General features: G+C 34.1%; 5 protein-coding genes and 1 pseudogene across 6 annotated transcripts; all 6 read left to right on the top strand.

Annotated features, from left to right (window-relative positions):
* The first annotated feature begins 903 nt into the window (after positions 1 to 903).
* LOC107420194 (cytochrome P450 734A1) lies at positions 904 to 3,448 on the top strand. Its single transcript, XM_016029094.4, has 4 exons — positions 904 to 1,447; positions 1,589 to 1,833; positions 1,945 to 2,308; positions 2,423 to 3,448. Exons 1-4 carry the CDS (start codon positions 962 to 964, stop codon positions 2,840 to 2,842), a joined length of 1,515 nt encoding a protein of 504 aa, XP_015884580.3. The 5' UTR covers positions 904 to 961; the 3' UTR covers positions 2,843 to 3,448.
* LOC132803721 (cytochrome P450 734A1-like) lies at positions 3,448 to 6,197 on the top strand (annotated as a pseudogene).
* Positions 6,198 to 8,208: 2,011 nt separating this feature from the next.
* LOC107420227 (cytochrome P450 734A1) lies at positions 8,209 to 10,996 on the top strand. Its single transcript, XM_016029128.4, has 4 exons — positions 8,209 to 8,881; positions 9,417 to 9,661; positions 10,022 to 10,385; positions 10,523 to 10,996. Exons 1-4 carry the CDS (start codon positions 8,396 to 8,398, stop codon positions 10,940 to 10,942), a joined length of 1,515 nt encoding a protein of 504 aa, XP_015884614.3. The 5' UTR covers positions 8,209 to 8,395; the 3' UTR covers positions 10,943 to 10,996.
* Positions 10,997 to 11,408: 412 nt separating this feature from the next.
* LOC107420248 (cytochrome P450 734A1) lies at positions 11,409 to 14,502 on the top strand. Its single transcript, XM_016029145.4, has 4 exons — positions 11,409 to 12,186; positions 12,485 to 12,729; positions 13,075 to 13,438; positions 13,808 to 14,502. The coding sequence occupies exons 1-4, from the start codon at positions 11,683 to 11,685 to the stop codon at positions 14,225 to 14,227; spliced, it is 1,533 nt and encodes a 510-aa protein (XP_015884631.1). The 5' UTR covers positions 11,409 to 11,682; the 3' UTR covers positions 14,228 to 14,502.
* Positions 14,503 to 15,872: 1,370 nt separating this feature from the next.
* On the top strand, positions 15,873 to 20,852 carry LOC107420257 (probable protein phosphatase 2C 55). Of its 2 annotated transcripts, XM_016029156.4 has the most exons (5): positions 15,880 to 16,241; positions 16,582 to 17,502; positions 18,737 to 19,061; positions 19,576 to 19,725; positions 20,367 to 20,852. In XM_016029156.4, exons 2-5 carry the CDS (start codon positions 16,754 to 16,756, stop codon positions 20,661 to 20,663), a joined length of 1,521 nt encoding a protein of 506 aa, XP_015884642.1. In that variant the 5' UTR covers positions 15,880 to 16,241; positions 16,582 to 16,753; the 3' UTR covers positions 20,664 to 20,852. The 2 variants fall into 2 exon arrangements, with proteins under 2 accessions (XP_060673015.1, XP_015884642.1); XM_060817032.1 differs by lacking the exon at positions 19,576 to 19,725 and having other exon boundaries at positions 15,873 to 16,241.
* Positions 20,853 to 21,811: 959 nt separating this feature from the next.
* Positions 21,812 to 24,446, top strand: LOC107420258 (arabinosyltransferase RRA3-like). Its single transcript, XM_016029157.4, has 2 exons — positions 21,812 to 22,334; positions 23,005 to 24,446. Exons 1-2 carry the CDS (start codon positions 22,149 to 22,151, stop codon positions 24,118 to 24,120), a joined length of 1,302 nt encoding a protein of 433 aa, XP_015884643.1. The 5' UTR covers positions 21,812 to 22,148; the 3' UTR covers positions 24,121 to 24,446.
* The last annotated feature ends 674 nt before the right edge of the window (positions 24,447 to 25,120 follow it).

Genomic DNA, 25,120 nt, shown 5'->3' with positions numbered 1-25,120 from the left:
GCTCCAGTTTGAACTCAAGCTTGTCTAGCCGTTAGTCACGCCAAGCTTTAATTGTGCGTATATATGTTTTACTTGTCTTGCTAAAACTCGAGTCAAACTTGTCTTGCTGTTGGTCAGGCTCGGGTATATTGAGAGTTTTCTCTGAACTTAAATTTCGTCAAGCACTTGTAAATTCGTTTGAACCGAGTATTTAGATGTATATAATAAAAAATTAAAAATAATAAAAATAAAAGGGTCTTTAGATGTATGATATTTGAATCATTAGGTTTATTGTTTTACGTCTTATTCTTGTTATTTATTTATTGGAAAAGGTGAAATAAATAATAAAAAAGATAAGAATATGGATGATTAAATTACCATTGTATTCTCTTCCCAATTAAAGTGACAATACCAAAGTTCTTTTTTTTTTTTTTTAATTCTTTTTCTGTGACTCAAGAAAGATTGGAATAATTTGTTTATTTATTTAAATTTTATATCTTCTAAATGAATCTTAGTACATGTGATACTTATTATATTCACAAACACAATTAATTCAATCATAATTTTTAGTACCTTTCCTACATATACTAATATTATCAATGTATATAATTGTCATCAAACTTTTTCTCAACAAGTAATTGTTAAAATTATCCCATATGAGATTCCAGGATCAAAACTTTAATTAAAATTAAAAGTTCTACTTTGCCCCAGGTTGTCTCACGTCTTACTAAACGTCACTTGGTGCGTTACCATATCAAGGTTATCATGTGGTATTCTACTTTGTAGTACAAATCCATGTATTAAAATAAATTAAGCATCATAATTAGCCTATGCTTTTCAATTTATTATACACACACCAATTATTCAACTTCAAAACATCATTAACTCATAGTCCCTATATAATCACCATAAGAGGCTTCCCATTGTTGTGAAAAAACGAAACATCTAAGCCAAACCATTCTCTTTGAATTTGAGCTTTGCAATGAATTTTCTACTTCTTGTGCTTCTCTTTCTCGCCATTTTTTCCCTCTTAAAAGTTCTCCATTCAGTGATATGGGTTCCTTTGAGAATCCAAAACCACTTCCGGAAACAAGGCATTCGGGGCCCCGGATACCGATCCATATTCGGAAACACCGCGGAGGTCCGTAGCATTACGGCCCGAGCGCTTTCGAAGCCAATGGCGCTTGAGCATGACATTGTTCACCGGGTGACTCCTCACAACTACGAGTGGTCAGCCATTTACGGGAAGACATTCATGTTTTGGTTCGGAACAACACCCAGGTTGGTTATATCCGACCCGGATGTGATCAAGGAGGTCCTAATGAATACGGGTCACGTGTATGAAAAAACCGGTTTTGGCCCTACCGCCAAACTCTTCTTTGGAGACGGACTACTTACGCTGGTGGGTGACAAATGGGCTTTCCATAGAAAGATCACAAACTATGCCTTTAGGACAGAGCAAGTTAAGGTGATTTTTTTTTTTTTTTTTTCCCCTTCACTTTTCTCTCAAAACCCAAATCATATCATTAAAAATAATTCTGAAAATGACCCAGTTTTTAGATAGTGTATATAATAATAGGCTTAACCTTAAAAGTTATTACATTGACAGAGTTGGGTGCCGGAGATTGTTGGAAGTATCAAAAAGATGCTGGAGAAGTGGGAGGCAGAGAGAGCAGAAAGAGATGAATTTGAGATTGATGTTCACAAAAAACTTCATGACCTCTCCGCAGATATTATATCAAGAACCGCTTTTGGAAGCAGTTTTAAGGCAGGCAAGAAAATCTTTGAATTGCAAGAGCAGCAGCAACACCTTGCACGCCAAGCAGTAAGCACTGTCTACATTCCTGGCTTCAGGTGACCATTACTTTCTTCTTGGAAACCATAAAATATACACAAAATTAAACGTATAAATATTATTGAAAAAAAGAACATCGAGAGAGTGCTATTTCTGTGAAATATGTGCAGGTTTTTGCCCACTAAGAAGAACAGAGAGAGATGGAGATTAAATAAACAAACCCGGGAATCGATTCAGACGCTGATCGAGCACAACATCAAGGCAGGAGAAAAATCAAGAAATTTTCTGACTTCTTTATTGTCTCCTCATAAGAACAATAAAGATGAAGAAGTGAGATTAACAATGGATGAAATTATAGAGGAATGCAAGACATTTTACTTCGCAGGAAAAGAAACAAGCGCTAATCTTCTAACATGGGCACTTATCCTTCTTGCGCAGCATCAAGATTGGCAAACCAAAGCTAGGGAAGAAATCTTAAGAATTTACAAACACAACGAGCCTCCCACAGCAGCACATTTACATGAACTTAAAATAGTAAATTCCAACAACTTTAATTAATTTCCACAGAAAAATTAAAAAAATTGGTTTTCTTTTTTTTTTTTTTTTTTTTTAATGTTATAATCATTATTATTATTTTTAATTGAACAGGTGAGCATGATTCTGAATGAAACGCTTAGACTCTACCCTATAGGCATTGCAATTCTGAGGAGTACACTGAAAAGAGTAAAGCTTAGGAACATAGACATACCTGCTGATACACAGCTCTATTTGGCCATGACTAGTGTACACCATGATACCAATATATGGGGAGTAGATGCAGACAAATTTAACCCTTTGAGATTCACGGAGTCTCGAAGGCATTTAGCTTGGTTTTTCCCATTTAGTTTTGGTCCTAGAATCTGTGCTGGACAAAGTTTAGCTTTGGCAGAGACAAAGATTGCTTTGGCTGTGATGATTCGGCAGTATTGTTTTTCGTTGTCGCCGACCTATGTTCATGCGCCAATGTTGTTTATGACTTTGCAACCTCAATACGGTGCACCACTCCTTGTGAGGAAGATTTTTTACTGAACAATTTGAATCAACCTGCAATGCACTGATCTCTAATTGTTCGATAATATTTCTGTCTCTTTCCCTTAAATTATTATTTTTTTTAATTTCTATATATTTTTGTTGGTAAAGAGTACTTATGATTAAGATAGGAATATGGGTTAGAGAAAATATGTCACGATTTGGACATGGTATTTGTTAGGATTAAGATATTTAGCAACTAATCACTGCCGATGATTTATGATATCTCTCCCTTCTAAATTTTAATTAAGGTGTATGTATATTAGACTCCATTTAAATATGTTATTTTATGTTTCTCCAAATTGCATATGGTTTTGCATAGAGATATAATTGACCAACATAAATATATCGTATTACATCAAATGGAGTAGTATTAATGTATATCCTCAAATTAAAATTATGTCTTGACACCTAAGTAATCTGTTTAAGAATAAACAATAAAAAAGGCTTGAATCTAGCAAAGCAAAGCAATTAACTTATCGGAAGCACTTAACAAAGCGCTTACAATTTACTAAAACACCTGAGTTTTCACATCTTTATTTTTTTAAAATAAATATGTGCTTGGATACCTTTGACTTCATTTGACTAATCCTTGTTACCTTTAATTGGTTACATTGCATCTTGTTCTCCTTCTCGTTGTTGTTCTCTGTCATGTAATTCTACTGAAATTTGTATATTTGATTATATGGGTCCCATGGAAAACCCAAAACCACTTTCGTAATCGAGAAATTATTGGCCCTGCCTACCGTCCGATCTTTGGAAATACAGCTGAGATCCGCCGTATGTTTGCCCAACTAGCTCAGCTGCCAAAGCCATCTTTGATCGTAAATGACATGATTCAAACGCGCATATCCTTTTAACAACGGGTGGTCTTGCGTGTATGGGAAAACTTTCCTGTCCTGTTTGGGCTGATTCCTAGACTAGCAATTGTTGTGGACAGGATATGAATATGGATCCAGTGGGTCTTGCAGGAGGCCCAATTTCAATCCCGTAGCTAGGAAGGTCTTAGGGCAGGGACTTGGTGGGCTGGACGTCGAAAAATGGGCTCTGCACGGGAGGATCGAGCAGGTCAAGGTGTTCGTCGTATATGTGGTTCATCAATTTTCTTTTTAAAAGAAAATAAAAAAAATTATTCATATTGTTGTTGGAAATTTTAAAAAATATGGAAGAACAAAAAAATTCCTCATGATTTTATTTGAATGTCAGGGTTGGGTGCCAAGTATAGCGGTTAGTGTTACAAAGATGATGGAAAAGTGGGAGGATATAAGAGAAGGGGATATAAGATGGAGGTGGACAAAGTAACTTCATGAGCTATCAGCAGACATTATATCCAAAGCAGCTTTTGGAGGCAGTTTTGAAGAGGGAAAGCTATATTCAAATTACAAGAAAAGAAAATGCAATTACAAGTGTGTATATTCCAGGATACAGGTCAATATATATTTTATTTACCAAAAAAAAAAATGAAAGAAAGAAAGTCAATATTTATTTCCTTTTATTTACAAACAGAGATGTTTAAAAACACATGCCAAATAGCATATGATATGTCCATTGAATTTTCTTCATATATAAAAATATACAGATATTTTTATTTTTATTTATTTATTTATTTATTTGCTTGAAAATATACAGATTCTTGCCCACCAAGAATAACGGCAAACTCATGAATCAGTACGGAGGCTGATCATGACAAAGAGCGAGGCAAGAGGGAAGATCAATTCAAGAATTCTACTTAGTCTGCTAATGTATTCTTTCAAAAATCAAAATGGCATGGAAGAGAAATGGAAGACCTTCTACTTCGGAGGGAAAGAAACAACTGGTAATCTTTTGACCTGGGCTCTTCTCCTTCTGCCATAACATCAAGAATGGCAATCCAAGGTAGCGGACGAAGTACTACGCATTTGCGGAGACAGGGATTATTTAAGTGACCTTAAGATTGTAAGGTTCTGTTTTCTAGCTCCTGTCTTTGGAACCATTTATTTGCTTGGTAGAGTTCCAGTTTCTGTATAAGTATATTTATGGAGGTAAATATGTGGCAGGACTAAAAAAACATTTCATAGTATTCAAAATTTTGGTGAATTCTATTAGGAGCATACTGTAGCCTTTATTATTTATATCAATAATTCAAACATAAATTACGTGTTAACTAGCTTGATATACACAGTTGGATTCACGTTCTTTAAGTTCAAACTTTTTGGATAAACAAGTGATTTCACTTTATTTTTTTTCAACAGGTAGGCATGGTAGTCAATGAGACACTTCGACTTTATCCTCCTCTGATTATTTTGAGGGAAACATCTAAGAGATTGAAGCTAGGGAGACTCGACGTTCCGGCTAGCGTCAAACTATTTTACCTTTAACTGTTGTTCATTATGACAAAGATATTATTGAAATATCATTTGTCTTTAACGGTTATCCATTATGATAAGGATATTAGTTAAAAATTACTGATCTCAAAAATTTAAATTTATAGGAGGTGATTTTTATTTCATTTATATTTTTTTTAAACACTCTCCTTCACATGTAAATTCATTTTTTTTTGGATTTTTTTGGATTCTTATATGTGATTTTAATTTTTTGGATAGAATTGTTAAGTTTTAAATAGAAAATATCTGATTTTGATACCATGTTGAGATACTATTTATTTCAAAAATTTATATACAGGGAGGAGATGCTAATAAATTTAATCCATTTAAATTCAATGAACCTCGCAGACATTTGGCCTCATTCTATTCATTTGGATTGGGTTCTAGAATCTGTGCTGGTCAAAATCTGGCAATAAGTTGAAGCTAAAGTCGTCATTGCTATGATAATCCAGCGTTATTATATCATATTGTCACCCACATATGATCCTACCTCTACCTTGCTCATATCCCTTCAGCCTAAACATGGTGCTAAAATCCTCTTCAGGGGGATTTCAAATTGAAGAGCTAGCTTTCTACTTTTAGGTATCAAAGGGCTTAACTTTCGTTTATCGTCGTTTTAATTCTACTTTCACTATTAGAAGCTTACCTTTTTGTTTTCAACTCTCATATATTGTTTTGTCAATAATTCTCTGTTCTTTCAATGGCATATAGGATTGAATGCCTCACATTCAATCTTTTGATATTACAATGTGAAAAACGAATTAAAATGTTTTAAATATGAAAGCGAGTAAACAAAAACACAAAAGCATAGATAATATATATGAAAATCTGCCATTTGACAAAACTATGAGATTAACAAAGTTTTGGAACTTCTGTCCTTATTTTTGCTCCAGAGTTGTATAAATTGTGAAATTCCATTTTCATTGACGAATTATTTTTGTAGTTTTAATTCTTTTAGGCTTTTTGCAACATGCTTTTTCTGCCACTATGTAGCCAGCAGCGTGTTGACTCTTTTGAGTACTTGATCAGTTATTGAGATTCATTAATTTGGTGTAATAAATTATAAATCGGAGCTAATTAATGTCTTTCCATTGCAGTGGTTAGCTGTAGTCTCTTCTCTGCTATCTAGTTATGAACTTATGACATTTAGAGCATTTTCAAAGAATTTTTTATATTTTTATTTTAAGAAATTAATATCTAAAAATAATTTTCAATTCATTCTATATTTTTTCTTTTTAAAATATAGAGGAGATTTAACTGTGTAAATTTGGATAGTCAATTTTAGAAAGTCAAAAATATTCTTTATTATTTAATAATTATGAAATTTCAAAACTATTATATTAATATATTTAATAATTTAATTGGATTTATGAAGAAATATACAAAAAATAATAAAATAATTAAGAAAAAATTTTGATAAAAAACCAAAAAATATATATAATAATAAATATTTATTGAAAAGATAAAAAAATATATAATATAAAAAATATTATTGGAAAAAATATTAAAATTTAACTCTTTAAATATAAATATATTTTTTATTATAAAAAAAAATATCCTTTATGAATCCCTTAGAACGCTCTTACTTTTATATATACAATTTAAAGTCTGGACAAAAAAAGTGGTTGTTGATAGGGGTGGACATGGATTGGGTTGGTTTGTTTTTTGACTGAAATATAATCCAATTCATACATATCGGTTTTTTTAATTTACAATCCAAACCAAATTATTGAAGCATTAAATCCAAACCAAACCAAACAATTTATGATCGGTTTGGTTTAGATTGGTTGATCGGTTTGAAACTTACTAATTTATAAATATATAATACAAATAAAAAAATTTCCAAATATAAAATATAAATAATAAATTATAATTATCCAAATATAAAATACAATTAGAATAATACAACATAGTGTACAATGGAAAATAAAGAATAAAATGTAGCAAATGATACATATCATGCACTTATTAAATAGCAAACATTAATGTCATCATCTCACTCCTATAAAATCAAATTAAAATTGTTAGAACAAATAATGTAAAATAATACATTCGTCGAAATTCATTCACTCAAGAATCAATTCATAATTTCTTTTTTTTTTTTTAACCTTAAAACTTGGGTAAATTATAAGTCAATCAAAGTTAACATGTGCACTAATTTTAGTTGATTCTGTAAGCTCTACAAAAATCAAAACAATAAAATTAGCAATAAATTATATTTAAACATTTATATATATATATATATATATATAAATAATAATTGGATATAATATATGTAGATATATATATATATATATATATATGATAGGGATGTAAAAAAATATATATATATTATGGTGATGGTGATGGACTGGTGGTGGGCGGTAACAAAGGTAAATGTTTAGTTTAGAGTTATAACTTACAATTTGATTTGAAATTTGGGATATGAGGATATAAAAGAAAAAAAAAAAAAAATATATATATATATATATTAAAAATCAATATATAAAAATGGAAAAAAAATTTAAAAACTAATATATAAAAATGAAAAAAATAAAAATATATAATTTTTTAGTTATATAATATATTATTTGGATTGGATTGGATTTATATTTCCAATACATAATCAATCCAATCCATACAATTTATAATATTTTGCATCCAATCCAATCTAATTGATATAAAAATCCAATCCAAACTGTTAAAAATAGATTAGTTTGGATAAATTGAACGGGTTGAATTGAATTTTGTCCACCTCTGATTGTCGATGTTTTTATGGATTTTGAAGTCGGGAGTGACTTTAATCTCCGTCGTAGTTAATTAAAATTTAAGACCGAGGTAGATAATAGTGGTTTCAATGTAAATATTTGATGTACCGACCTGATTGCACTGTACAGCTAGCCCTATGAGTCTTTGCAGTACATATCACCATTTTATTTTGTTTTTTTTTCTGGTAAATTGTATAACGCATGACCTATATAATTGTTAAATTAATAGAATAATTTTATTTATTTATTTATTTGTTCTTGACTTTATGATCGTCAGCACTTAGCAAAGCATCGTCTTTAAGACGTTACAAAAACTTCAAACTGCCATTGACTTGTCACTGAACTAGCCCTCCATTCCCTCTCTCACCCACCTCGAACTCTTTTGCTATCGGACCATCTCTGTTTGTTCGTTTTTCAGTGTGTGTTATTCCACCTTACTTACCATGAATCTTCTTCTCCTTCTTCTGGTTCTTTTCGTTATAATAACCCTCGTCAAGTTTGTATACTCGATCATATGGGTCCCGTGGAAAATCCAAAACCACTTCCGAAATCAAGGCTTACGGGGCCCTAGCTACCGTCCGATCTTTGGAAATACAGCCGAGATCCGCCGTATGTTCGCGGAAGATCAGCCGAAGCTATCTCCGATGGATAATGATGTCGTTCAATTCGCGTCTCCTTTTTGCCATAGGTGGTCTTGCATGTATGGGAAAACTTTCTTGTACTGGTTTGGGCCGAAGCCCAGGCTAGCAATTGCTGATCCGGATATGATAAAGGAAGTCCTCATGAACACGAGCGGGTCGTTTGGAAGGAGAGGGTTCAACCCATCTACTAAGCTTCTCTTTGGACAGGGACTTGTTGGGTTGGATGGCGACAAATGGGCTTTACACAGACGGATCGTAAATCAGGCCTTCAGCATGGAGCGAGTCAAGGTAACGGATTCACCCGTTAATTAAGCAGGCATAAAATTTTACTTCAAAAACCAAACCAATTAATATTTTATTTGTTTGATAAGTATTTTCTGCTACCTATTATTTCCTTTTCCCAAACTAAAGTAAGTCGTCAATTTTTTCAGTTGCTACATGTTAGAGAGAATAATAGAATAAATCATTCTTGTATATTTTCATTCCTTATACGAGATGTACAATCTGTATATATTGGTTTTCTCAATGATTATAGAAATCAGCTTTTTCCTAAGTCTATATTCTTCATTTACTACTTGCATGCTGTTGCAAAAGGAATCGATTATTTTAATATATATATGTGTTTTTAATATATATATATATATATGTGTGTGTGTGTGTGTGTGTGTGTGTGTGTGTGTGTCGGTAGCTATATAGAAATAGGTCCAATGCCAATATGGAATTGCATGATAAAATTGTATTACAGAAAAAGGTTCAACGCCAATATGGTATCAGGGATGATAAAAAATTCCTCGTGATTTTTTTTTTTTAAATAAATGCTCAGGGTTGGGTGCCAGATATAGTGGCTAGTATTATGAAGATGATAGAAAAGTGGGAGGATATAAGAGAAGGAAGGGAGGAATTTGAGATGGATATGCATGAAAAACTTCATGAAGTCTCGGCGGATGTTATATCTAGAACAGCTTTTGGAAGCAGTTTTGAGGAGGGAAAGCTTATATTCAAATTACAACATGATCAAATGCATCTTTTCAGCAAGGCAACTAGAAGCGTTTACATCCCTGGATTCAGGTGACTATATTTCTTCTTATTTGTCTTATTCTGGGTTAATAGATGTTTAACTGTAAAACATACAATAAACTCTATCCAAATTGAAACAAGTAGGAATTCATTATACGCACGAATGAAATTTCTCCAATTTGGTTGAAACTTTTTAGTTCTTTTCCAAGTGCTGGAAACAAGAAAATGATTGTCTCCTCATAGTTGCATTTGTCATTAGCAGTTGGGAAGAAAACTGATATTTCGACTAGCTTGATTCGTAGTTTTTTAATGACTTTAAATCTATTGAGGATTAAAGCCTATAGGGCTGTGTTTTCCTAGTTTGGAAAGCAAGTTCTACTTTGCTTTTATGAACTCTTTAAAAATACACAGGTTTTTGCCTACCAAGAACAACAGAGAGAGGTGGAGACTAGAGAAGGAAACCCGTGAATCAGTACGAAGGCTGATCATGAATAATAGCAAAGCCGGAGAAAATTCAAGAAATTTACTTAGCCTATTGATGTCTTCTTATAAAAATCAGGATGGCGTGGAAGAGAAATTAGATGTGGAGGAAATCATAGATGAATGCAAAACCTTCTACTTTGCTGGGAAGGAAACAACTGCTAATCTCTTGACTTGGGCTATAATCCTTCTAGCACAACATCAGGAGTGGCAATGCAGGGCTCGAGAGGAAGTGCTTAAAGTCTGTGGAGACAGAGAGCTTCCATCTGGGGATAATTTGAGCGACTTTAAGATTGTAAGTTCTCTGCTTTTCACACTCTAGCTGAGGTAGGCAACAATATGGACTGGGACTAGAAGGAAATTATGTAGTAATTCTGAAGAAATCTTAGTGAATCTTTATATCTTGATAATTCACTTTGCCATTTTCAACAGCTTGGGATGATAATCAAAGAAGCGCTTCGACTGTATCCGCCTGCTGTGATGCTATTGAGGCAAACATCTAAAAGGGTGAAGCTAGGAAGCCTTGAAATTCCTGCTGATGTTGAACTCTTTTTGGCTTTGATTGCTGTCCAACATGACAAGGAGATATGGGGAGAAGATGCCAATGAATTTAATCCATTTAGATTCTCTGAGCCTCGCAAGCATTTGGCTTCCTTCTTTCCCTTCGGACTGGGTTCTAGAATCTGTGCAGGTCAAAATCTAGCCTTGGTTGAAGCGAAAATCGTCCTGGCTATGATCATCCGGCATTACTCTTTCGTTTTGTCACCTACATATGTTCATGCTCCTTTATTCTTCGTATCCTTTCAGCCTAAATATGGTGCTCAAGTCCTCTTCAAGAGGATCTCAAATTGATACTTGGCAGCTTTGTACTCTTTATGTGTCAAAGAAAAGAATTTCGTTTGTTGACGTTTTGTATTTTCCACTATTAAAGGCTTATCATGCTTTTTACTTCCAATTTTGTTCTTTAAAAAACGTAGCATTGAATACCCCATTCAATCTTTAACCATCACAGTGAAAAATGACTTTTATGTTTTTAAATATGAAAATAACAAGATAAGGAGAAACACTTTTAAGTGTAGGGTGTGAAGCTTTGGTTGATTTCTAAAATTGCTAATAGGTTCATAAATAAAAATTCGTTGACCTTTCTAAAAATTTGGTTATTTGACATTGATAGGATAAAAAATGAAAATTATTGGTTTGGATTTATTGTTTCTCTTTCTTTTATTTTAGCGACGCTGGAGATTTCATAAACAACAGACAAATGAATCGTGAGGACCAAAAAAATTGAAAAAAAAATAATTAAATAAGGTAGCCGTTTGCTGATTTGTATTTTGTATTATAAAATGTCATATTAAGGCTTTGAACGGAAAAGATCGTTAATGTACTTCCAATAACATGCTTCCAAAGTAAAGCATTTTTAAATAAGGATTTAGCAGCTTCAGCACTTGACGCAATTATCTAGCTCTTTATGCTAACTCACAATCATAATTTTCAACGCCATCTTTGAGTCCGATCGATCACTGAACTAAACCCTCTCGTACACTTTTCTATTTCTCTGTCCCACTGTCTCTGGGTGTGTGTTTCGGCTGTTTATGATTCCTCCATATACATATACCATGTATCCCCTTCTTATCGTTGCGCTACTTCTCATCATAGTCATCAAATTTGTATACTCAATCATCTGGGTCCCACTGAAAATCCAAAAGCATTTTCGGAAACAAGGTATACGAGGTCCTGAATACCGTCCGATCTTTGGAAACACGGCGGAGATCCAGCGTATGTATGCAGAAGCTCAGTCAAAGCTATATCCGTTTCACAATGATACCCTCCGATACGCGTGTCCATTTTACTACAATTGGTCCCGTATGTACGGGAAGAATTTCTTGTACTGGTTTGGATCGAAACCCAGATTAGCGATCGCCGACCCGGAATTGATTAAAGAGGTCCTTGTGACTACGACTGGGTCGGTCCGAAAGATCCCCTTCACCCCTTTAACGAAGCAACTCTTTGGACAGGGACTTCCTGGGTTGGAGGGCGACAAATGGGCTTTACACAGGAGGATCGCAAGCCAGGCCTTCAATATGGAGCGAGTCAAGGTTAGGTGACCAATTTCCAAAATGGGCACACATATTTAACGGATGGTATTTCCAAAACGCCAAACCAGTTAAATGATGAAATTATATAGAATAAGAACATTCATAAATGGGATTTTTCTTTTAGGATACTATTTTCTTTTTCTTTTTATGATAAAAAAAAAAATACAAAAAAATCTAGAAATATAGGTACAGTGCTAGTTTGTCGAATACTCACTGAAATTACTGAATCGGGGATGATCTTAATTACTCTGTTTTTCTTTTTTTCTTTTTTCTTTTTTGTCTCCTTAATTGGTTACAGGGTTGGGTGCCAGACATAGTGGCAAGTATTATGAAGATGGTAGAGAAGTGGGAGAATATAAGAGAAGGGAGGGATGAATTTGAGATGGACATGCACAAAGAACTTCATGAAGTCTCAGCAGACATTATATCCAGAACAGCCTTTGGAAGTAGTTTCGAGGAGGGGAAGCGTATTTTCAAATTACAAGAAGCTCAAATGCGTTTTTTCACTCAAGGAACTAGAAGTGTCTACATTCCTGGATACAGGCAACTATATATCTATCTATTTGCTAGCTCACCTCCATGTAGGATAATGCTTTTTATAGTGTTTTTGCTAAAGAAAATAAGCTATTTGCATTTGGTTTAGATTCTATGGATCTTTGACAGATGCAGAAAGCAAGAAATTAAAAACAATTTTACCAAAAAAAAAAAATTACAAACAGAAAAAGGGTCTCAATGTATATTCCTTAGTTGCAGTGTTAGACTTTCATTCAATAGTTGGAAAGGATAGTCATTACAACCTGTTGCTTGATTCATGAGTTTAACTTATTTCTTAAAGTTTCTGGAAGCTGAAGCTTTTAGGTGTCTTTTTACACTTGCTAAATTATACAGGTTTTTGCCTACCAAAGACAACAGAGAGAGCTGGAGACTAGAGAAGGAAACTCGCGAATCGGTGAGGAGGTTGATCATGACAAATAACAAAGCAAGAGAAAATTCAAGAAATCTACTTACACTATTGGTCTCCCCCGTTAAAACTCAAGATGGAGTGGAAGAGAAACTAGATGTGGAGGAAGTCATAGATGAATGCAAGAGCTTCTACTTTGCAGGAAAGGAAACTACCGCTAATGTTATGACTTGGGCTCTTCTCCTTCTAGCACATAATCAGAAATGGCAAAGCAAAGCTCGGGATGAAGTTGTTCGCGTATGTGGAAACAAAGGGATTCCATCTGCAGATAATTTGAGTGACCTCAAGATTGTAAGTTCAGTCTTTTACTGTCCAATTGAGGGTAAAAACATCATTAGAAAAGTTCAAAGTTCACTTCAATATCCATCTAAAGTACTTTATAGAAGTACCTTTTATGAAAACCTTTAATGGACTAGATATTTTTTGGTTATTCTACACTTTGCTTTGGCAATAACCACAATATTATGAACCTTGAACATTTTGTATTTGCTTTTGGTTTGTAAGAAGAAACAAACAGAAAATTGAACATGGCAGAGTACTACTATGTGGTCTGTTTTCCAACTGCATAAATTGGACAGAATGACATTGTAGTATTTAGATAAATATACAAGACCTTACTTCATCCTCACATCTTTGATTATTGGCTCCACCATTTTACAGGTTACCCAAATAATCAATGAAACACTTAGACTCTATGCCCCTACTACAATGCTGATGAGAGAGACATCTAAAAGGATCAAGCTGAAGAACCTAGACATTCCTGCCAACACACAGTTCTTTTTGGCTTTGACTGCTGTCCAGCATGACACTGAGAAATGGGGAGAAGATGCTAATGAGTTCAATCCTTCGAGGTTCACCGAAGCTCGAAGGCATCTAGCTTCATTCTTTCCATTTGGATTGGGTGGTAGGGTCTGCCCGGGTCAAAATCTAGCCATGATTGAGGGGAAAATACTCTTAGCTATGATTATCAGCCGCTATTCTCTCGAAGTGTCGCCAACTTATGTTCATGCCCCAATGTTGGTTGTAACTTTGCAGCCTCAATATGGTGCTCAAATCATCTTGAGGAGGATCTTATACTGAGGATGTAGAGGTTCTGTTTGATGCCTTTTATTGTTCGGTTTATCAATGAGCTTAACTTGGCAGTTGGCAGATTGAAGCTTTTTTTTTTTTTTTTTAACCTTCAATGGTTTGTCAATAAGTCTTTAATTTTTCAAGAATGTACATGGATTGCTTGTCTAGTTTAAATCTTACCATTACAGGGACTAATTCTAGAAAACAGACAATTTTTAAGGTCTAAAGGGTGATCATTTATAAATATTTAGTGCCTGAAAGTGTTTTACTTCTTAATGTGGAATTAGTGAAAGCAAGAAACATAATACATGGATAATATATATTTTTTCAATCTTATATAGAATTTTTTGTCCCAAAAAAAATCTTATATAGAATTTGATAACCAAATGTAATTTTTATTTTTAGTATTTGCATTTTTCATATGAAAGAAAATGTATGAACTTACCAACCCACTCAAAAAAGTTTGGTTACAAGTTGGATCTTTATCTGGGATGATAAAAATATATATATATATAAAAATATATATATATATAAAAATATATATATATATATATAAATATATATATATATATATATATAATTAAATCTTGTTATATGTGATGAAGCTCTAAAAAAGTTTGGTTACAAGTTGGATCTTTATCTGGTTTGATAATATATATATATATATATAATTAAATCTAGTTATATGTGATTAAACTCTAATCGAAAAAATTTAAAATAATCTCAATAAGAGATGAAACCCGAATATTCAATTTAAAAATAAAACAAAAATATTCATATATTTTTATTAAAAGTTAATTTAAGGCTTAAGTACTAGACTTGTTTAGTTATATTCGATTTTAAAGCCCGTAATTTAAAAAAAAAAGATGTCTTTTGGGTTCAAATCCAGACTTGCTACATATATATATATTTGGTGAAAAGACTTGCTACATTTTTAATTTAAACTCACAAGTATTGAATAGATATAGATGAAAGTTAATGAAAAGAATACCAAATATATATAAATAAAAAATAAAAAAAGAAAAAGGAAAAGGAAAAGATATAAAAAGAAATTTTCATTATTTGTTAAACAATTTATAAATTTTACACTTTTATGAAAATATGTAAGAATTAAATTTTGTTTTCTCTTGTATTATCTTTGTTCTGAATAGATTCGCAACTCAAAATATTGAATTACAAGCAGAAAGAGAAAATGTAAAAAACAAAACATAAAAAAAAATAAAAAAAAAAGAAGAAGAAGAAGAAGAAGAAGAAAGTTTGGGCAAGTTTTATAAATAGCCAAAAATATTTTACAATAGAACAAAAATCTAAGGATGTTTTTGTAAATTTGATTTTATGAAAGAAAAAGAATATTCGCAGCCCACCACCAGTGAACCACAGGCGACGACCTTAGGCTAGACTTCACGATTTAATCGCTTATCCTCCTCCAACTACATGGGATGAAGCATGAAAATGGGTTGGGATGAAGTCAAACGTACCAACCCCGGATGCTCGGTTAGGCATATGATGACCAAATTACCCTCGTTCAAGTTGAACCTCGTAAAGAATTGGCGGGGTCCACCGTAAATTCCACGCTAGTTCCAGCAGTGACGAATTAATCATAAAATTAGCAATTAGATGTGGAAATGGCAATATAATAATATGTTGGTTAGTTAAAAATGATAATATAACCCTATCTCAGCTGTCACACTCCTGTGGTTATTTTAGGGTTTCCATCTCAAAAGCTCCCCCAAGAACTTTGCGGATTCTTTCTCTATCCTCTTTTGTATTTTTTTGGGAGACGATCACGAAATTTAGGAGCTGGGCGAGAGAGAAAGTTAGAGAGAGAAAAGGGATAGAGGAGCTCGTGCTTGGCCTTTGCCGCTTCACCTAACTCAAAAAAAAAAAAAAAAAAAAAAAAATTCTTCATATCTGGTCCAGCTCTGGAATATAAGAGAAGGTCTTTGTTATAAGATCTTATTGTGACTGAGCTTTGCGTTCGAGGCTTAGACTTGGGAATCTTGGTTCCGATTTGCTCAGCGAGGTGCAGTGCAGTTAGATTCATTTATTTGTTTTATTTTTATTATTATTATTATTATTTTTGGTTGCTTTTCCTTTAGTTTTGTTGGTTACAGTTTGTAATATATATTTGGGGATGTATTCTTCTGCCTTTTTTTTTTTCATTTATTTTTGTTGAGATTGCCAAAGGGTTTGTGAATAAATTTGTGGTCATAGTTTCGTTCAAATTACTTGTATATATTACTAGAAATGAAATTTTTTACCATATTATTTCTCAATCTTTTAAATCATTCTGATAAATTTCATGCGATTGTGAACTTTGTTACTTACAAGATGCGCTTTTTTTATTTTCCTTTTTGTTTCAGGTTTCTGATTACTCTGATATATTGCTTGGAGAAAACGACGGGTACTGTATCTGATTAATTGGGTGTCTAGATGCGTAGAGAGTTATGAGATTTCATTTTGCCTTTTTTGATGTCGTTTGTGTTCTTTGCAATCAACGAATTGAAGGAAAACTGTTTTATTTGAGAGGGTAAAATGCCATCAGCTTATTTTTCCAGACTTAGAACTGCAATTCAAAGATCAATTATAGGATATGAAGGTGGGCTCCAAAATTCGGTAGAAGCGTTTATTGGAAAAGGGAAACTTTTGTTTGGCAATTCAAAGTTGTTGCATTTGAGATCATTATCGGCACTTTCTGATCTCCAGGCACTTTTGCAACCAGGCAGTTTGGTTGCTGCAAGATTGGATTCACAATTAGTTAACCGGAAAAAGAACCTTTCTGTTGTTGGAACAATTTCACGAACATTTTCTATTCCATCTGTTTCAGGGCCTTCATTGCAGGTTTGTGGGTATCATATTGATTGTTTGCTTTCCGATCCTAAACAAGTTTCAGTTGGCAGCAAGCTTCCGAATAGACCCATGGCGGCCAGTCCTAGAGTTTTATTTGGTGAATGTCATATAACTTCGAGATGTGGTCACCGTCTGCCATCAACTGAAAGTACCTTTATAATTTACAACAACAGAAATAGAAGTTTTGATGGTTGCCACAAAATTAGCATGAGTTTGAAAAACCGTGAGCAACACAACAATAATGCAATATATGGTTATTTCATTTATGAAGCAGGAAAGAGATTATGCGGTTCATACCCTATCATAGGGTCAGGATCAAGAGAATTTCATAGTTCATCATCTCTGTGTTCCTCTGCTGGGACTGCCCGTGATGTTTCCTTTGACAATTCTGGCCGTGAGGAGCAGCTTGCTAATTCGGCAGATTCATCTGATCAGTATGTTCCATAAAGCATTTTCATTTATATTCCCATCTTATCTGTAAGATAGTTTTTATCAAATGCATCTTAACATAATTTTTATTTTAAGATAGTTTTTATCAAATGCGTCTTAACATAATTTTTATTTTATTTTTTTAACCATGTTTTGAGTGTCATAATATTACTTTTTTATGACATACATTTTATAATTGTAGCAATGTTTTCAGGATAGCAATATGGTTTCATTTTTTGGCCTAGTAGGTAGTTACTTTTAATTCTTTACTTAAATTTCAGTCGTTACTGAATACTAATTGATGATCCTGCTCAATGCCCATGTGCAGGGCGGAGTTGTGAGGGGCAATTAATTCCTTTTTATATACAAAAGTTAATATTACTAATCAAAATTTACTTTAGATATTTATATAGTATTTCTAATAAATGTTGAAGGTATAAACAAAAAAAGTCTTACTAATTTAATTAAAAACATTGTAATAAATAGCATATATGCATGGATTTGTTAATAATATTTTATTGTATCAAGTAAATTTAGTATGACTTAATCAATTCTTCTTGTTGTACTCATTTGAATGTTATTTAATATGGTATAAATTTTAGGTTTTCTATAACTTCGAGTATATTATTTATTATTGAAAATAATTAAATATTTTACAAACATAAGTTGTTAAGTTTACTAATAAATAACAAAATACTTCCTGTACAAACTAGTTTTTGAAAAATCATAAACAAAAGCATAATATAAATATAAAAAAAAAAAGTTCAAATGATATAATACTACAACAGTAAAAAACTTGTGCCCATTTTACCTAATAGTGTTCTAATTATCCATCTAAAAACTATGCTAAAGGATTTGTAAACTTTATATATATATATATATATATATATGAAATTAAAGATGAAATCTAAGATCAAGATGCATTAAGATCTTGATAAAAAGTTTTATAAAAGGATAAGAATTGCCAAGTTGTAAAAGAATGAAGATAAAATCAAGTTTGAGAGTGGGGCCAAAATAACAAAAATTCATCAATCTATTAAAATGTTAACTATGAAGATAAATTTCAAAAATTCCGCCCTGGCCCATGTGTCATATGTTTAGATTTCAAACTACAGAAAAATGGGAGAAACCGCCATTTTGAAGGGGAAACAAAGATTAGATGAACCATGGATACTGGTTCAACCTCCATTTATTTAGCAAGTGGTACCATTTACTAAAAATATGTTGCAATCACCGCAGGAAAGTTACAGCTGGCAAAGCCTTAAAGCTAGTTTCTGGATCATGCTACCTACCCCACCCTGATAAAGAAGAAACTGGTGGTGAGGATGCTCACTTTATCTGTGTTGATGAACAAGCAGTAGGGGTGGCAGATGGTGTTGGTGGATGGGCAGATCTTGGTGTTGATGCAGGATTATATTCCCGGGAACTAATGTCTAATTCTGTAAGTGCCGTTCAAGAGGAACCCAAGGGATCAGTTGACCCGGCTAGGGTTTTGGAGAAAGCACACTCAAGCACAAAAGCTAGAGGTTCTTCAACAGCATGCATCATTGCACTTACGGAGCAGGTAAAAAATATTCATTCTGGGCAGGGCTTTTTTATCTCTGTGTTTTATGCACAGTGAGTTGTTTCCTGTCCTGTCAGAATGACTTCATGGGCTCATACCAATTTTGCTAGATATCATTGGGGTAAATATTAATTTTTTTTAATTAAAAAAAAAAAAAAAAAGAGATTAGACTTAAATGAGTTGAAAAGAAAGGAAAAAAGAAATACTTTTCAAATCTGTCAAGATGGACATAGTTTGCAAAAGATTTTGCTGAATCTAAAACAAGATGCGGAGGTATATGTTTTACCACTATGGAGAGCAACTCGAGTTATATGTTTGTCTCTTTTGCTTATTAAGAAGGAAATGAGAACTAATTGTTTAACTTAGGGAAGGTCAATAAGTTGGTTGCTCCTTTTGTGATGTTCCAACTGTTTTAACACACGTAAAACAGGATGCAGGCTCTTTTTCAGTTTTTTCTTTCCTTTTGCAATAACTTGCAGGTAACCTTAAGTAACTATTTGAGATCTCACTGCAGGGAATTCATGCAATTAATTTAGGTGATAGTGGGTTTATAGTGGTACGAGATGGTTGCACAGTCTTTAGATCCCCTGTACAGCAGCATGATTTTAATTTCACTTATCAACTGGAAAGTGGAAGTAATGGTGATTTACCTAGCTCCGGCCAGGTAAGTTATTGCATACCCTTGTGCCCCATCGTTTCATATTTCAGAAAATTGGTGGAATTGATTGATGAACATCAAGCTGTATTGAAACTTGTGTTGTACTAGATTTTTCCCCTTTGCTCCTTAAAACCCTTAGTTGTCTTTCTGTCATTTAATTCCATATTTGCTGTGTTATAACCTACAATTTGATAGGAATCTATGTTCTTGCTGGATTCTCAGGGGGTGCTGAGGATTCCTGTTGGGCTTACTTTCATTGGGTTTGTTAAAATAATGACTTAAATTGTATTCATTTACTACCTACTCCATATATTAGGATTTGATTAGTGTTTTGATAGTGTAGATACTTAAAAATTTCATTTATTAGGCCTGCCATATCCTTTCATGTGAATTGCATTTTTTATTTCCTGTTTCCTACTTCCTACAAAAGTTTGTCCAAATGCTTTCAAGTGATGATAGTCGTATCTTGAATCATTGATTATGTGGTTTGACAAAAAAAAGATCTAATCTGTAATTAGCTCTGGTTAAATAGGATGGTTAACATGACGGAAATAAGCTAACTAAGGATATTATGAATCCATGCTGTTTTCAGATGGTTTAACTTGAATGATTTGTTGTGTTTAAGTGAGCCGTTGCCATTGTTTCAGGTATTTACAGTTCCTGTAGCTCCCGGGGATGTAATAATTGCTGGAACAGATGGACTGTTCGACAACTTGTACAACAATGAGATAACTGCAGTGGTGGTGCATGCCATGAGAGCTGGCTTAGGGCCCCAGGTAACAGCTCAAAAGATAGCAGCATTGGCTCGTCAACGAGCACAGGACAAAGACCGGCAGACGCCTTTTTCCACTGCTGCGCAAGATGCTGGGTTCCGCTATTATGGTGGAAAGCTCGATGATATCACTGTTATTGTTTCATACGTAGCAAGCTCCAGCGATGTATGAATGTCTTTTCTCTGTGATGTATATATTTCATTTTTTGTGTGGTCAGGCTCCTCTTTTCTTTTTGTGTAGAGTTGAAGACTTCTCTTTGGCGGTCGAAAAGTGTGTGCCCCGCCAGTGTTGTAAAGCAAGGGTGAAACAAGGGTAAAGACACTATTTTTTTTTTTACAGATATACCCTTGGTTTTCCAGATTTTACAGATTCATGCCATCAAATTTCAATTTTCTTGCACCAACTTAACCCTTTGTGACTCGAACAGTGAGAGGATGTATTAACGGTGTAAATTTTTTATGATTGCCAAAAACTTCCCTTATAAAAATGCTTCTGTACAATACTAAAATAAGTTAAAGGGAAAAATGGAAGAAGCTGGATAAAAGAAAATTCATCTTCTTTGCGTAACCCAGATTTCTTCTCCTCTATCTGAAAGTCTGGCACTATCACCGTCTACCCAAGGATATAAATTACGAAATCTCGTAGCGGCCATGACCTATGGAAATATTCAGTTGCTGGTAAAACCATGTAAAGCTAAAATCAATTTACATGCAATAAAAACTCAAAAAATGGAGGGTATATTGGCAAAAAGAAAAAAATTTAAACCCGGGAGGGTTTTCGCGTCATTTAGCCTGAAAACAACATAGAATTTTTTAGTTCTTCGAATCTATCACGTTTTGATCATTTCCAAAGTCTCACACGAGTGTCTGCTATTTTGGTAGCATTATAGTTATCATCATCTCCATGGATTACTATGGACAGATCAAGCGAATCACCATAGTCAAATGCTTTAATTCAAACTGAATTGTTGTACCACGTAGCAATTATTAGTTTGTTAACGCCTCATTGCCCTTTAGATGCTCTGTACTTTTCCTTCCAGGTTTGGATGGACTTCTCTTTGGCTTTACGCTTTTATGTTAGGTGATCCGACGTTTAATAGACCAGTCCTTATTCTTCTTGTTTGGCAAATAATAATTAATCCAAAAGAATAAAAAAAATAGAGTGGGGTATTTTTGGAAGAAAACTGAGAGAGAGAATGCCAACTGTCACAGGCCGGGCCCACCTAGTCACCTACGTCTAGACCGGTGTTGACTTTTCTTGGGTCAGTGCCAGACAACAACTAAAATGCACATTTAATAAGATGCGTCGCGAAGCACTATATCCCACCCACGCTAATCTTCTCTGCCCAAAATAAGGTTGTCTTGACTGGCCTTCTCTAATCAGGCAAAGGCTCAACGACGACCAAAAGGCAACAATTTCCTTCCCTGCCTTCGGTGGCTGCCTTTATGGTAGAACAGGGAGTAGGTGATCCCAATCCACATCCAGGGTTTCAGAATTGCTTCCATTTTCGCTTCCTTGTATAAGGGAATGTTCCCATCCTCCCTTCAGTTCTGAAGCAACTCTTTTATTCAATTGCCATTAGGGGTAAAAGGTCAACTCTACTCATCTCTTTCTCTCTCTCTCTCTCTGTCTCTGCGACTGTGTAGCAAGTCAAGCATGGCGGGTCGTAGAGATGGGTCTTTGATGAGAGACAAGGGCCAATCGGTCCGCAGATCTCGAATTCTCGTTGCGATTGTGATCGGAGTTCTTCTTGGCTGCGTCTTCGCCTTCTTGTTCCCGCACGGACTGTTCATCTCCGATCGGCGAAAGCAAAGCCGTCGAATCGGCAAGTCGGATCTCAAGGTTCGGATCTTAAACCCCTTAGTTGCTACAGTCTGTACCTTGCTTGACTAGGAGTTGAGATTACATTTTATCTTGACCCGTCCTTTTAGCTGATTTTGATACCTTTAAGAAATGTTGTGCTGATTTACATCTGGTAATATATCTGCAATTGTTGTTTTCCTATTTGTAATCCCTTTAGAAATATGGTCCTCAGTTTGTAATTGAGCATAGAAACTTAAATCGATTATGCTTTTGCAAAATTCTTCAGGCAGAAACACATAAATATATGTATAAAATCGGTATAATCATGATGCAGGCTGTTGTAGAAAACTTAAACTGCATGCTTTAGACGTGATATTGATTCCATTTCACCACTGTGATGATTCAATTATATGAACAACCTCTGTACCTAGCCCCACCTTTGTTTAGGTATGTTGGAGTATATTTTGTCACATCAATGATTGGCCTGGTTAGGTCTGTTTTCTTTTTCATGATAGAAATATACCTTTTCAAATATTGGTTTTCATCATGGAGATTTTTCTTAAAGATGTATTTTGTGAAGAAGGAGAATCTAACTGCCTTCAATTTATTGCTATGCATTACATTGGAAATTTTACTTTGATGCTTCAAGTTGATATTACAATTGTGATTTCCCCTGAAATAGTTATATGGTTCTTATTGCGTTTGTTAGATGGGCATATCATCATGTGAATCACCAGAGCGGATTGACATGCTGAGGTCGGATATCTCATCCCTATCACAGAGGAATTCTGAGTTGAGTAAGCAGGTCAAGGATCTAACCGAAAAGTTAAGGCTAGCTGAACAGGGAAAAGATCATGCACAGAAGCAAGTTTCAGTGCTTGGTGAGCCACACAAAGCTGGGCCTTTTGGTACTGTCAAGGGGTTGAGAACTAACCCAACTGTCATCCCTAACGAATCGGTGAATCCTAGACTGGCTAAGACTTTAGAAAAAGTTGCTGTTCAGAATGAGCTTATAGTGGCACTTGCAAATTCAAATGTGAAAAGCATGCTGGAAGTCTGGTTTACTAGCATCAAGAGAGTTGGTATACCCAATTATTTGGTTGTAGCATTAGACGATGAGATTGAAAATTTCTGTAAAGCTAACGATGTTCCTGTCTATAAGAGAGATCCAGATGAAGGTATTGACTCGATTGCAAAAACAGGAGGCAACCATGCTGTCTCTGGGTTAAAGTTTCGTATACTGAGAGAGTTTTTAGAGCTGGGTTACAGTGTTCTTCTCTCAGATGTTGATATAGTATACTTGCAGAATCCATTTGATCATCTCCAAAGGGATTCAGATGTAGAGTCTATGAGTGATGGTCACAATAACATGACAGCTTACGGATACAATGATGTATTTGATGAGCCATCAATGGGTTGGGCTCGATATGCACATACAATGAGGATATGGGTGTACAACTCTGGGTTTTTCTACATAAGGCCTACACTTCCTTCAATCGAGCTATTGGATCGTGTGGCTATTCGTCTTTCACGAGAAAAAGCATGGGACCAAGCAGTTTTTAATGAGGAGCTCTTTTTCCCTTCACATCCTGCGTATGATGGGCTCCATGCTGCAAAGAGAACTTTGGATTTTTATCTCTTCATGAATAGTAAGGTCCTGTTTAAGACGGTAAGAAAAGATGCAAAGTTGAAAAAGTTGAAACCAGTAATTGTTCATATAAACTACCACCCAGATAAACTTTCAAGGATGAAAGCTGTTGTCGAGTTTTATGTTAATGGCAAGCAAAATGCGCTAGATCCTTTCCCGGATGGTTCTAGCTGGTAGAGCAATAGTTCCATTGAGCATTTTGTTCTGAACCCATGGATGGGCTCGGAAGTTCACATGCCAAATCAGATAGAAGATTGATATGATTGCATATTTGAAGGGGCATCCAAATTATCTCGTTTCATTTCTTTTCCTCCAGCAGTTTGGTTTTGTGTTCATATGCTTTTCTAGGTTTCCCTCGGGTTCTCCTCAGAAAACCTCTGCTCTGTCTCATGTATACTGAAAAATCATATACAACGTTTTTTTTTTTGCCTTTCATTATGACACAAGTTTTCTGTACCGAGACTTTCTTTTATTACATACAATTTTAGATAAGTTTTATTTTATTTTGTATTAAGATTCATTTTTAATAACAATTAGATCACAAATGTTAAAATTTAAAATTTTCAAAATGGTCAAATATAATTTTAATATGAAAGTCTTACTGAACTGTATTAAAATTTGATAATTAATAAATATAATTTTAAATTATAACTTTTAAAGCGAATTAAGAATTGAAAAAAAAGAAGAAAGTGATTTTCATCTTTTAAAGACTTTAAAGGCTAAAAGATTTTAAAGGCTACGGAGTGTAATAGGAGCATCCATTAACAATGATCACTCTAAGATAATCATTAGGAGCATCCATCGACGAAGGATCACTCTAAGAGATCATCTAATAGCCATTTAGAACAAATCAAATCAGATGGTTCTAAGGTTGTTTAAGTGAACCTAGGGCCTAAGAACTTCCTTAAGCTGGAGTTTATATAAACCTCCCTCCCTTGTATAAGTGGAAGGAACTTCGATGTTGGAATATTTCAACTTTTCAATTTATTAAATTTACAAAATGCAAAAAAATCGATTTTTCTGTTTTTAAATGAACAAAGAATAATTGACCAAGATGAAGCTTAATCATACAACTTTTTGTTGGTTTTATTTTGAGGAGAAAAGGACATGGATAAAGCTAAAGATTTCCTGATTTCCACGACAATGACAGGCTGTTTTCCCAAGGTGGAGGTGATTG

The sequence above is a fragment of the Ziziphus jujuba genome, chromosome 5, assembly GCF_031755915.1.
Source record: "Ziziphus jujuba cultivar Dongzao chromosome 5, ASM3175591v1".
NCBI lineage: Eukaryota > Viridiplantae > Streptophyta > Magnoliopsida > Rosales > Rhamnaceae > Ziziphus > Ziziphus jujuba.
The sequence above is the reverse complement of the archived record's forward strand: the minus strand, read 5'-3'. Positions and strand labels throughout refer to the sequence as shown.

Excerpts from the sequence above, each read along its gene's own strand:
- LOC107420194 (XM_016029094.4), top strand. The coding sequence starts at position 962 with ATGAATTTTCTACTTCTTGTGCTTCTCTTTCTCGCCATTTTTTCCCTC. Across the intron at positions 1,448-1,588 it reads TTAGGACAGAGCAAGTTAAG|AGTTGGGTGCCGGAGATTGT; the intron begins GTGATTTTTTTT and ends TTACATTGACAG. Across the intron at positions 1,834-1,944 it reads GTCTACATTCCTGGCTTCAG|GTTTTTGCCCACTAAGAAGA; the intron begins GTGACCATTACT and ends AAATATGTGCAG.
- LOC107420257 (XM_016029156.4), top strand. The coding sequence starts at position 16,754 with ATGCCATCAGCTTATTTTTCCAGACTTAGAACTGCAATTCAAAGATCA. Across the intron at positions 17,503-18,736 it reads TCGGCAGATTCATCTGATCA|GAAAGTTACAGCTGGCAAAG; the intron begins GTATGTTCCATA and ends CAATCACCGCAG. Across the intron at positions 19,062-19,575 it reads TCATTGCACTTACGGAGCAG|GGAATTCATGCAATTAATTT; the intron begins GTAAAAAATATT and ends ATCTCACTGCAG.
- LOC107420227 (XM_016029128.4), top strand. The coding sequence starts at position 8,396 with ATGAATCTTCTTCTCCTTCTTCTGGTTCTTTTCGTTATAATAACCCTC. Across the intron at positions 9,662-10,021 it reads GTTTACATCCCTGGATTCAG|GTTTTTGCCTACCAAGAACA; the intron begins GTGACTATATTT and ends AAAAATACACAG. Across the intron at positions 10,386-10,522 it reads ATTTGAGCGACTTTAAGATT|CTTGGGATGATAATCAAAGA; the intron begins GTAAGTTCTCTG and ends CATTTTCAACAG.
- LOC107420248 (XM_016029145.4), top strand. The coding sequence starts at position 11,683 with ATGATTCCTCCATATACATATACCATGTATCCCCTTCTTATCGTTGCG. Across the intron at positions 12,187-12,484 it reads TCAATATGGAGCGAGTCAAG|GGTTGGGTGCCAGACATAGT; the intron begins GTTAGGTGACCA and ends AATTGGTTACAG. Across the intron at positions 12,730-13,074 it reads GTCTACATTCCTGGATACAG|GTTTTTGCCTACCAAAGACA; the intron begins GCAACTATATAT and ends TAAATTATACAG.
- LOC107420258 (XM_016029157.4), top strand. The coding sequence starts at position 22,149 with ATGGCGGGTCGTAGAGATGGGTCTTTGATGAGAGACAAGGGCCAATCG. Across the intron at positions 22,335-23,004 it reads TCGGCAAGTCGGATCTCAAG|ATGGGCATATCATCATGTGA; the intron begins GTTCGGATCTTA and ends TGCGTTTGTTAG.